The 13,192-nt window shown below is 46.6% G+C and overlaps 1 protein-coding gene and 1 long non-coding RNA gene across 2 annotated transcripts in view; one reads left to right on the top strand and one right to left on the bottom strand.

Annotated features, from left to right (window-relative positions):
- SLC9A1 (solute carrier family 9 member A1) overlaps positions 1–13,192 on the top strand; it is a 113,102-nt gene that overhangs the window by 79,780 nt on the left and 20,130 nt on the right. Inside the window, exons 9-10 of the mRNA XM_069756736.1 lie at positions 9,662–9,776; positions 9,884–9,985. Of these exons, the coding sequence (XP_069612837.1) occupies positions 9,662–9,776; positions 9,884–9,985 (217 nt within the window). The remainder of the gene's footprint in view (positions 1–9,661; positions 9,777–9,883; positions 9,986–13,192) is intronic.
- LOC138669893 (uncharacterized) overlaps positions 1–13,192 on the bottom strand; it is an 88,634-nt gene that overhangs the window by 18,646 nt on the left and 56,796 nt on the right. The gene's annotated exons all lie outside the window — the stretch shown is intronic.

Genomic DNA, 13,192 nt, shown 5'->3' on the forward strand with positions numbered 1-13,192 from the left:
TCTTCGTCATTGGGACCATTCCCCCACCCACCATATGCACATTGGTCCGCACCAGCCTTATAAGATGACACCCGGCATATAAGACGACCCCCGACTTTTAAGAAGATTTTCAGGGGTTAAAAGGTAGTCTTATACGCTGGAAAATACGGTACCTAAAATTGATTCTTCTGATTTGAATGCTTTATCACTACCATTCACTGCAAGCAAAATTATTGATACGATTCAAGAATCAAAAATACAAAAAATGAATATTATAAAACTTATGCACAGATTTTATCCCCCTTTCTAGAACTAATTTTCAATCATGCTTCTACCTGTGGATTTTTTCCAACAGAAATACTAGAGGCAACCATTGTCATGATTCCGAAATGGAAAGGTGAATCTGAAAACATGCAAGACTATACGCCAATTTCAACTGTGATATCAAAATTTATTAAAAAATTCTGGCAGGTTGAAGAACATTCTACTTAACAATAATCAAATTGGTTTTATTGAAGGTCACCCGACCAGATGGTACCAGAAGATTAGTCAATATGATTAACTCTTCTAAATTTTCATCAATTATACTCACACTTGATGCCGAAAAGGCCTTTGATAGTTAGTTGGGAATACCTCAAAACCACTTTAACCAAATTTGGCCTTAGTAATGCAATATTAGCAACTATTTTTGCCTCTATTCGAACCCAAATGCGAAAATCTATATTAATACTCCTCTTTCTAAAACCTTCCCTATAAGTAACGGCACAAGACAAGGATGCCCTCTATCACCCTTATCGTTTGCGCTAGCTATTGAACCACTAGCAGAGAAAGTTAGATTGGATACTCTATCAGATTTTAAAACCCCTTCACGCCATTACAAAATTAGCATATTCCCAGATCTACTTTTGACTTTGTCAGACCCTTTAAACTCAGTTGAGAAAAAATATTAGAATCATTCTCCAAAATTTCCTGTTTTAAAATAAATAGGAAAAAAATTGAAGGTGTTACACTTTCACGTAAGCAAACGGACAATTCATATTTTGAAAAACATAGTCGATTTTGTATGGGAAGATAAGGAGATCACTTATTTAGGAATTCTCTTTACTAGATACCCACACTCAACAATCAAAGCTAACTTGGATCATATTCGGGGAAACTATCTCGAAGGACCTCTCTAGCTATGGAAATTCCTACCTAACACGGATGGGAAAATATCTAATAATTAAATTGTTTATTCTCCCGAAGATATTATACGTGTTTAGAGCACTGCCTGTGGCCCTCCCTGCTTTTTACCTTAATAGAACGCAAACTTCTGTTAACATTTTTATCTGGAAGGGGGAGAGAGCTAGAGTTGCCTCAGACATTTTATATAAAAAGAAACTTAATGGGGGACTAGGGCTGCACAACATCTCAACTTATTATTTAACAAATTTGCTAAAATAGAGCATTTTCTGGCTTAGAGAAAATTCGCCTCCGGCCTGGTTAGCACTGGAAATAGCTCAAAAAAATAACAGTTCTCTAAAGGATTTACTGTATAGACACTTCTTTGAAATCCACACTCGTATCCCATCACACCCCATCTTCTCCGCACTGTTTCTTCATGGAGAAAACTATCAAAACTATGTAGGGGCTGTAATGGATTCGACTTGCTGGGTAATTTTCTTTATCGCCTCTCATTGGGGGACACAGGAACCATGGGTGTATGCTGCTGCCACTAGGAGGCTGACACTATGCAAATAAAAAAAGTTAGCTCCTCCTCTGCAGTGTACACCCCACCGACTGGCATTATACTCTTCAGTTTAGCTTAGTGTCAGTAGGAGGTGGACACGGGTCTTTCATTAGACCCTTATCTACCTCAATGTGCGTCGTTTCTTTTCAGGTTTTTCCGGAGGGATACAGGGTGAACAGTCACACCTGTAGTCCCACAAGGCGGACTATGAGTACGGCGTGTACTGCCACCCCGTATCCTCATAGATCCCTCTCCAGGACCAAGAGCCTAGCACACAAGCGTGCTTAGAAGTCCGGTCCTGGCTCCGTCCCCCACCCACTCGCCCACCAGAGCCTGTCGGTTGGAGGTGATGAGGACGTCCACCACCAGCTCCCATGGACGTCTGATACCTTCCCCAAGGTTTGAGGTTAGTAACGGACGGCGTGGGATGATTTTAGGTGAGTATACTTCCCGGGGGTCCCTTGTTTTCAGTATTCCAGGCCACTTTTTTGGCCTGGTCGGCGTACCTTAATGGGGTCCCAGTATTCAGCAGGGGTCCTCGCAGCACCTTTCCCCATTCTCTGCGCGGTGGTCCGGTCTGGCGCGGCGGTTTTTCTGCCAGCCGTGCTACCTTTCCTGCACCTAGCACCACCGCGGCCTCCCGGCGGTCGCCTTTTCTTCCTAATTCAGGCCCCAGCTTCTTCCGGGGCCTACTTGCGGCGGCCGTCTTCTCTGACACATTAGCCTGCGGCAGCGTCCCCTCCTTCCCCCCTTTCTAGGCGGCGGCCTCGCAGGCTGCTGCACCGCTCACCTTCCAGCCGATTAGCGCTGGCACCGCGGCCTTTTCCTCCGGTCGCCGGCTCCTACTTTAGGCCCCGGCTTTTTCCGGGGCCTACTTCCGGCGTTACGCCCACCGGCAGCAGCGCTCCCCATGTATGCGGCAGGCTGTCGCGCCTTTTATTCCGGGCAGCGCCTGCACAGCGGTGCTTCTCCGGCGGTCGCCGGCTTCTAATTTAGGCCCCGGCTTTTCCCGGGGCCTACTTCCGGCGACGCCGCTCCGCCCACTTCTCCTCTACTCGGGCGGGCTTTTTCCCCGCCGAACATCCCCACCTCGGACGAGGCGTTGCTCCGCCCACCGAAGCCATCTTTGTACTCCTGGCACGCACGTCCCTGAAATCGGTGTGCTGCAGGGGCTTACTGGGGGTTCGAATTCACCTGGCTGGACTGCTGCACATCCAGAAGGGAAAAGCGTTCCCTCCAACCTTCCCTGAGGGACCACGACCTGGGCTGCGTCTTCCGTCTGCTATTTCGTCAACCGTGAGTGGCTCTGCAACTGCAGACTTACCTCTGCTCCCACTGTCCCCTAACCCTCTGGCATTCTTTTCAGACCTTTCCCTCAGGTCAGTTCTCTCCGCTCTGTCAGGATTGTTCCCACCGCCCAGGATCCCCCTGCCGATCCGCCCGAGAGTGATACCCCCATCCCTGGCTGGGCTTCCTCTCTGTCACAATCGGTGGCCAATCTAACACGGGTTTTTCAAACTCTGGTTTCTGTGCTGGATCGATTATCTCCGCAGACCCCCGCAGTAGCTAGCGGGTCGCAGGAGCCTCCGTCCGAGCCCTCCATGACAAGCCACAAAAGGTCCAGACAGGAACGACGGTCTGAGTCCTCTTCCAGCTCCATCTCGCCACACGGTCCTCCTCTGTGGTCGGCGTCCTCCCGATCCTCCTCCCCTGAGTCAGGCGAGGCGTTCTCTGATGCGCCCTCGGAGGATATTTCGGAGCTGGATTCTAACCAAATCGCCACCATGAGGGATATGGTCCAGAATCTCATTGGAGCTGTAAACCAGACCTGTGGCATCAAGGATCCCTCTACGGAACCCGCAGATCAGGCGGTTTCGTTTAGACGGGCTAAATCACCTCCCAAGTTTTTTGCTCCTCATCCTGAATTCGAGGAAATCATGTCCAGAGAGAGCGAATCCGACCAGACGTTTTCAGAAGGGAAACCGCCTGGGTGTGTTGTCACGCGGAGCATCACTGAAGGATTCTAACGAAAAGAGTTATAGAATCCTTTGCGAAGTCAGCCTTTGAAGCGGCTGCAGCGGCTCTATGCCCAGCCTTTGCTTCCACTTGGGTTTCAAAATCCATTTCCAAATGAGCCAAAGAACTTCGCCGAGATATCCTGGACGGGGCACCTCCCTGCCAACCAGATTTCCCACGCTGATGAATATCTGCGTCTTGTGCGGCTCAGACGTCTGGCAATGCTGTTGCCATCCGCCGGACCGTTTGGCTCAAGGCCTGGCAGGCGGACTTATCTTCCAAAAAGTCCCTTACCAGTCTGCCCTTCCAAGGCTCTCGTCTCTTTGGTTCCAAGCTGGACCAAATCATTAAGGACGCCACCGGGGGTATAAGTTCTCTTCTCCCCCAGGCTAAACCTCGTCGCCCTCCTCCTAGACGGCAATTCCGATCCTTTCTGCCTTTTCGTCGCTTCGCGGCGTCAAACTCTTTCCCAGCAACAGAGGCCACAGGCACGTCAGGAGAAGAAAGCGTTATCCTTTAGGCCCACTCCGTCCTGGCGTCCTCGCTACTCCCAGGGTAGATCCTCCAGGCCCAGGGCTGGAAGATCCTCCTCGGCATGACTCTCGACCTCAGTCCACCTCTCAGGTTGGGCGGCCGTCTTCTCTTCTTCAGAGACATGTGAATCTCCGCAGTGGAGGATGCATGGGTCAGGGAAGTTGTATCCTGTGGATACAAGATAGACTTTGTTTCTCGACCCCGGGATCGTTTCTTAGAATCCCGACCTCCAAGAAATCCCGCTCTAGTTTCGGGTTTCTTCACAGCCAAAGCCGGGGTAATCGTTCCCGTCCCAGAAAAAGAACGATTCACAGGTTTCTACTCGAACCTTTTTGTGGTACCGGAAAAAGACGGCAAGGTTCGCCCCATTCTGGACCTAAAATTGCTGAACAGGAGGGTTTGTCTGAGACACTTCGGGATGGAATCCCTTTGTTCAGTAATGGCTTCCATGGAGGCTCAGGAATTTCTGTGCTCCACAGATATTCAGGACGCCTATCTCCATGTTCCGATATTCCCGGGACATCACCGATACCTGCGCTTTGCAGTGCTTCAGGAACATTTTCAGTTCGTCACCCTGCCGTTCGGTCTTGCAACCGCCCCAAGAGTTTTCACGAAACTCATGGCGGCGCTGTTGGCAGTCTTGAGGGTCAGAGGCCTGGTTCTGTTCCATACCTCGACGACATACTCATCAAGGCTCCATCTTTTCTCAGGCCCGCCAAAGCCTGTCCATCGTTCTCAACACCCTAGCCCGCTTCGGCTGGCTGGTCAACCTGAAGAAGTCATGCCTTATTACTTCTCAGCGCATCATCTTTCTGGGCATGCTCTTCGACACTCGTCACACCAAGGTCTTTCTTCCCGAAGACAAGAGATCCATCCTTCGTCGGGACATGCGCATGCTCCAGGGCCTTCGGTCTCCCTCCTTCCGAGCGGCCATGAAGGTTTTGGGGAGGATGGTAGCAACATTGGAAGCGATTTCTTTCGCCCAGTTTCACTCGGGACCTCTCCAGCAAGCCATCCTGTCTTACTGGGAGAGGTCTGTCTTCTCCCTGGACCGCCCGATTTGACTTTCTTCCCGGGTCAAACGGTCTCTCAACTGGTGGCTCACGTCACCTCATGTCTCCCAGGGCAGGTCTTTCCTTCCAGTTCACTGGCAAGTGGTGACGACGGATGCCAGCCTGCTCGGCTGGGGCGCGGTGTTTCGCAAACCTGACGGTTCAGGGCCGTTGGTCGGCGCAGGAGTCAACGTTGCCGATCAATGTCCTCGAGATCCGGGCCATTTTTTTCTTTCACTTCATCTCTGGGAAGGGATTCTCAGGGGCCTTCCAATCCGAATCCAGGCGGACAATGCCACGGCGGTGGCATATGTCAACCATCTACGGGGGACTCGGAGTTTCTTGGCCTTGGCCGAAGTATCCAAGATCCTCCTCTGGGCAGAGGAAACGGTTCCGGAGTTATCTGCGGTGCATATACCCGGCGTGGACAATTGGGCCGCCGACTTCCTCAGCCGCAAGGGTCTCACGGCAGGGGAATGGTCCTTGCATCCGGAGGTCTTCCATCAGATTTGTCTTTGATGGGGGACTCCGGACATGGACCTCACGGCGTCTCGAATGAACAGGAAGGTTCCGCAGTTCGTCTCCAGGTCTCGCGATCCTCTTGCAGTGGGCGTCGACGCTCTGGCCATTCCTTGGTCACAGTTTGTGCTGCCCTACCTGTTCCCGCCCCTTCCGCTTTGATCTTTTTCAACAGTTTGGGAAGTAATGGAAGGGGTGCCGGTCATTCTGATCGCCCCGGATTGGCCCAGGAGAGCTTGGTTCGCGGAGCTCGTCAATCTTCTCGCGGACGCTCCCTGGCGCCTTCCAGACAGGCCCGATCTGCTGTCTCAGGGTCCGATCTGCCACCCGAATTCTCGGTTGCTCAGTTCAACGGCGTGGCTGTTGGGACTGCAGTTCTAAGAGCGTCCGGTCTTTCGGACCGGGTGATTCACACCATGATTCAGGCTCGGAAGCCTTCGTCTTCCAGGGCCTATTATCGTACCTGGAAGAATTACTTCCGTTGGTGCGAGTCCAACCGCGTTTCATCTATGTCCTTTTCCCTGCCTTCCATTTTGGCCTTCCTTCAGGCAGGACTGGGTTCGGGGCTAGCTCTTAGTTCCCTGAAGGGCCAAGTCTCTGCTCTTTCCATCCTTTTTCAGAAGACTTTTGCCTCCCGACCACAGGTTAAGACCTTCCTTCAAGGAGTAGCACACGCTTGTCCCTCTGTACAGGGCCCTTGTGGATTCAGGGGATTTAATCCTGGCCCTGGACGTTCTGAGGGTTTTCCCCTTTGAGCCTCTCAGGGAGATTCCCCTGTCAGTTCTATCTGGGAAGGTGGCCTTTCTTGTGGCCAGTTCTTCTATCATCCGCGTTTCCGAGTTGGCGGCCCTCTCTTGCCGTCCTCCGTTCTTGGTCATTCTCCAGGACAAGGAGGTCCTCAGGCCTCCGCTTTCCTTCCTTCCTAAGGTGGCGTTCTACCTTCCTTTTGTCCAGCTCTGACTCATCCCCTGGAGTGATCGTTGAACAAGCTGGACCTCGTCACGGCAGTGAGGATCTACCTGGATAGAACGTCCACTTTCCGGAAGACTGATTCTCTTTTCGCCTTTCCTGATGGCACGCGCAGAGGCCAATCGGCTTCTAAGGCGACTATTGCTCGCTGGATCTGAACGGCAATGCTGGAGGCTTAACGGGTCGAGGACAGAGTGCTCCCTCCTGGGATCAAGGCTCACTCTACCCGGGCTGTTGACGCCTCCTGGGCGGTGCACCACAGGGCTTCCGCCCTACAGCTTTGCAAAGCGGCAACCTGGTCTTCCATTCACATGTTCGCAAAATTTTACAAGGTCCATACCTACGCTTCGGCAGCCGAGGCGGAAGGAACTTGCAGGCGGCAGTGGTCAGTCCTCTGACCTGATGGAATTCTGTTTTTCCCGCCCTGGGGACTGCTTTGGGACGTCCCATGGTTCCTGTGTCCCCCAATGAGAGGCGATAAAGAAAACAGGATTTTTGGTTGCTTACCGTAAAATCTGTTTCTTGGAGCCTCCATTGGGGGACACAGCACCCTCCCAATGTTTCTCAGTTCCTGTTGGTTTTTGTTCTATGACTGTCCTCACGTTTACAGTTCTCAAGTTTGTGGTTATGGTTTTCAACCTTGTTATTTTTCTCCTACTGCTTTCTCACTAACTGAAGAGTATAATGCCAGTCGGTGGGGTGTACACTGCAGAGGAGGAGCTAACTTTTTTTATTTGCATAGTGTCAGCCTCCTAGTGGCAGCAGCATACACCCATGGTTTCGGTGTCCCCCAATGGAGGCTCCAAGAAACAGATTTTACGGTAAGCAACCAAAAATCCTGTTTTCCTGTATCTTTAATAGCATCTTACTACAAGTTTGCCATTCCAGAGAGATGGACCCTTAGGAAAATTTGAGACATACTGTATATATTGACAATAACTTTATAAACTTTAGAGAGCTCAAGAACAAATTGAATTTGCTTTACTCAGATTTCATGTTCTTTCTAATTCTAAAGGATCACTCCTAAAAATTCATTATTAACACATCTAAATCAGAAATATCTTGCTTACTTCTTAACAATATGGTTCATAAGACTCTTTGGAGCAAAAAATACATCTATTGTCACTTTAATAAGGACAACAACTTAACCAAAAGTCTTTATATGCCTAGATGGGAGTCAGTTTTACAGGTTTTAATAGATATGGAACAACGGGAAAGTGCAATTAAAAATTCATATAAATCTAACATTTCCATGACTCTTCATGAATCCTATTATAAAATACTTGTTGGGTGGTACTATACCCCTTCAAGACTCTCACACTTCAACCATGGACACTCACCTTTATGTTGGAGGGATTGTGGACTCCCGGGGAACTTGCTACACATCTTCTGGAGCTGCCCAAAGATCAAACCCCTTTGGAGAAGGGTCTCACAAATCTTAAGTAAGCTTTTCAATAAAAGCTGTGTGCTTACTCCTCAAATTGCACTCCTTTCTGTCAGATTGGAGGATCTAGACCCATCTATGAGACATGTTTTTATACACACCTTATTGATCGATAAACTCTATAGCTTCCTGCTGGAAGAAACCAAATACACCGCAACTCTCTGATGTGATGGAAAAACTCTATTTACATAATTCCTTAGATCTTAGGTTCACCATTAACAACCGAAAATGGAATTCTATTTTTCCTAGTCCTTGATTTAACCGCTTCTTGCAACTTTCCATTTACTGTAATTCCATAAAGGGTATAACCAGACCATGACATCTTTCTAAATACTTTGTATTGTTGCTAAAACAGGTTACTTATGTTTAAACATTATTATTGCTTTGGTTACGTACAATACTAGTTAGAATTCTCTAACTTGGTACCACTTTCCCTTATATTCCTTAACCAAGTTATATACCCCTCCTATCTTTCTTTTCCCCCTTTTTTTGTTTCCTCACTTCCCTTATTATTTTAACATTTAATAAATATATTTGAAAAAAATGTAGGCTAATATTAGCAAAAACCTCAAATTATTAATATTGTATAATTTTTCTGTTTCGCTATATCTTTCCTCATGTGCAGGCATTGCAGAACCTTAGGTATCCATGGTTACAACGACCACTAGCAACTAGCTGTCACTAGATCAGTGACCGTAAAGAGACATAGCTAATCAGAAAAACTATACTACATTTCTAATTGGAGGTATTTGCTAATACTATTATTATTACACCTACTGCATATTGAGATAGGATCTTGGAAATGGGAATACCCAATGTACCCAATACCCAATATACAATGGGCGGCACGGTGGCGCAGTGGTTAGCACTACAGCCTTGCAGCGCTGGGGTCCTGGGTTCTAATCCCACCCAGGACAACATCTGCAAAGAGTTTGTATGTTCTCTCCGTGTTTGCGTGGGTTTCCTCCGGGCACTCCGGTTTCCTCCCACATTCCAAAGACATACTGATAGGAATTCTAGATTGTGAGCCCCATCGGGGACAGTGATGGTAATGTGTGCAAACTGTAAAGCGCTGCGGAATATGTTAGCGCTATATAAAAATAAAGATTATTATTTTTTATTATTACCCTTTTAACTGCGATGCAGACCTGGCAAAGCACTTCTGAATAGCAGCATAATCAATACCACCGAACATCACAGCTGCACCAAAGAGAAGCAGTTGCAGACATTACATTAGGGGCGAGGTAATTGCTTGCCCAAATATAGCAGTATCATTTTAAAATGGATAATTTTGTACCGCCCCCGAATTTGCAAATGGCCCGTACCAGTAAAAAGGTTTCCCGCCCCTAATTTGTGTGCGTCCCATTAACATAAATCAATATTTATGAAGAGAGCTTACACTTACAAATCTTTGTGTAGGAATATTCAACCAAAACCAAAGCTATCAGAGAGGGTTATTCCAACGCTATCTAAAGTAAAAGAAGAGGAGATCCGCAAGATACTCCGCAACAATTTACAGAAAACTCGACAGAGGGTGAGATTCTTTTAAAAGATGTATATTCCTTTGTTATATTCATATCAGATATTCAACCCCTCAAATTTCCTGCACTAAAAAATTCTATTTTGTTAATCCACATATAGCTGCGCTCTTACAATCGGCACACATTGGTTGCTGATCCATATGAAGATGTGTGGAACCAGATGTTACTCAGAAGACAAAAAATGCATAACAGGGATCAACGGGTAAGTGAAAAATTAATTCTGAATTCAAAATCTAAAAAGGCTTTGCAATGCACATCACATTACCTTGTTTAAAAAGCAAAGAATATGATCAGCATGATTTGGTGGCACAGAAGACTTGAATTTTGAGTATTATTATTATTATAGCGCCATTTATTCCATAATACTTTACATGTTAAAAGGGTGTAAATAATAAAAAAAAAGTACAATAATATTGAAAGGTGTCATCGACTGGTACAGGAGGAGAGAGGACCCTGCACGCGAGGATATACAGTTGGCAAGGGATGGAGTATATTGCATATTTGCATTTTTTTAAAATTAGTCCCAATTCTTTTAACGTCAAAAAACAATTTTACCAGATATAACTGTAAATTTAAGCATCAGTTATCATAATCCAGTTAGTGATAAACTGAAGTTCTAGAATTGTGCAAATAACAAAACATACATAAATTGATAAGTTGCAGTAGAAATATTGAAAAGATCTTTGCCATTATGATGTTGCCAAATTTAATGAATGTGTACTTAATGGGTAGAATAAAATGTTATAACTGTACTGAACTAAGACTGTCAGAGGAACAGCCAGGGTATCACACAGATATTCCCCCACTGCCACCAATTTGACAATGACCCGAACTGCGCTGCCTCCACAATCGTTAGCACAATTTTACAATTGACTGATGATTGATGGACAAAGCCATTACTGCTTTCACTATGCAATCGTGCAAGATGGCCACGGTGTCCTACAGGGAAGGTGTCTTGTGAACGTCTGCTGAGAGCAGACCCTGACATGCCTCCTTCCCTGCCTGTCAGATGCAGATGTGATATTGTGCAGTGCAGAGTATCAGATCAGCGATCTGGCACTATACAGTGATGTCCCAGGATGTTAAACAGAAGATGGTGTGCACTCAGGTCTAGTCAGCGAAGTGCTGGTGGAACAGACTGTAGAGTCTCGAAATCAAGAAACGATAATTTACCGCACACTCTAGTGCAATGTTCCCCAACTCCGGTCCTCAAGAGCCACCAAAAGGTCATGTTGTCAGGATTTTCTTAGTATTGTACAAGTGATAATTGCATCACCTGCTCAGGCAATAATTCCATCACCTGTGCAATACTAAGGAAATCCTGAAAACAGGACCTGTTGGTGGCTCTCGAGGACAGGAGTTGGGGAACAATGCTCTAGTAGAATATATGCAAAAAATTAATCCAATTTTATTTAACAATTCAATGTCCAAAGAAAATTGCAAAAATAAATGATTGTTCACTATAACTGAAAAAACCCGACGTTTCGACCCTCCCGGGTCTTAGTCATGGGGTTGCTTGGTTTCAGGTATAGAAGAAGATTAAGGCATTTGTAGAAATGTGGAAGACCCTTTGTGAGGCCCAAAGTAGCTTGTAATAATAATAATAATTTTATTTATATAGTGCCAACATATTCCGCAGCGCTTTACAAATTATAGAGGGGACTTGTACAGACAATAGACATTACAGCATAACAGAAATCACAGTTCAAAATAGATACCAAGAGGAATGAGGGCCCTGCTCGCAAGCTTACAAACTATGAGGAAAAGGGGAGATACGAGAGGTGGATGGTAACAATTGCTTTAGTTATTCGGACCAGCAATAGTGTAAGGCTCAGGTGTTCATGTAAAGCTGCATGAACCAATTAACTGCCTAAGTATGTAGCAGTACAGACACAGAGAGTTAATAACTGCATAAAGTGTATGAGAACATGTTGCGAGGAACCTGATTGTTTTTTTTTTTTGTTTTTTTTTTGAATGGGCCACACAGGGATAGTTAGGTTAATGCGTTGAGGCGGTAGGCCAATCTGAACAAAGGAGTTTTTAGGGCACGCTTAAAACTGGGGGGTTTGGGGATTAATCGTATTAACCTAGGTAGTGCATTCCAAAGAATCGGCGCAGCACTTGTAAAGTCTTGGATACGGGAGTGGGAGGTTCTGATTATTGAGGATGCTAACCTGAGGTCATTAGCGGAGCGGAGGGCACGGGTAGGGTGGTAGACGGAGACCAGAGAGGAGATGTCGGGTGGTGCTGAGCCATGGCGTGCTTTGTGGATGAGGGTAGTAGTTTTGTACTGGATTCTTGAGTGCATGAGTAACCAGTGTAATGACTGACACAAGGTAGAAGCATCGGTGTAATGGTTGGTGAGGAATATGATCCTGGCTGCAGCATTCAGGACAGATTGGAGCGGGGAGAGTTTTGTAAGAGGGAGGCCAATTAGTAGAGAGTTACAATAGTCCAGACGAGAATGAATAAGTGAAACAGTAAGAGTTTTTGCAGAGTTGAAAGTAAGAAAAGGGCGAATTCTAGAAATGTTTTTGAGATGCAAATAAGAAGAGCGAGCCAGTGATCGGATGTGGGGGGTGAATGAAAGCTCGGAATCAAGTATGACCCCAAGGGAGCGGGCATGTTGCTTTGGAGTAATGGTGGACCCGCACACGGAGATGGCAATGTCAGGCAAAGGTAGGTTAATAGAGTGAGAAAACACGAGGAGTTCAGTTTTTGACCAGCTCAGTTTCAGATAGAGGGAGGACATGATGTTAGAGACAGCGGTAAGACAATCACTGGTGTTTACTAAAAAGGTCGGCGTGATAACAGGAAAAGAAGTGTATAATTGGGTGTCATCAGCATAGAGATGGTACTGGAAACCAAATCTACTGATTGTTTGTCCTATAGGGGCAGTATACAAAGAGAAAAGAAGGGGCCCTAGGACTGATCCTTGAGGAACCCCAACAGTAAGGGGAAGGTGAGATGAGGAGGAACCAGCAAAAGATACAATGAAGGATCAGTCAGAGAGATAGGAGGAGAACCAGGAGAGAACGGTGTCCTTGAGGCCGATGGAGCGGAGCATAGTGAGGAGGAGCTGATGATCCACAGAGTCGAATGCTGCGGAGAGATCCAAGAGAATTAGCATGGAGTAGTGACCATTAGATTTAGCTGTTAGTAGGTCATTAGAGACTTTAGTGAGGGCAGTTTCAATAGAGTGTAAAGAGTGGAAACCAGATTGAAGAGGATCGAGAAGAGAGTTATCTGAGAGATAGCGGGTAAGACGGGAGTGGACCAGTCGTTCGAGGAGTTTAGAGATGAAGGGAAGATTAGAGACAGGTCTATAATTAGCGGCACAGTTTTGATCGAGGGATGGTTTTTTAAGTAATGGATGTATGATGGCATGCTTAAATGAGGATGGGAAAAT

Source organism: Ranitomeya imitator, chromosome 3, assembly GCF_032444005.1.
Source record: "Ranitomeya imitator isolate aRanImi1 chromosome 3, aRanImi1.pri, whole genome shotgun sequence".
Taxonomy (NCBI): Eukaryota; Metazoa; Chordata; class Amphibia; order Anura; family Dendrobatidae; genus Ranitomeya; species Ranitomeya imitator.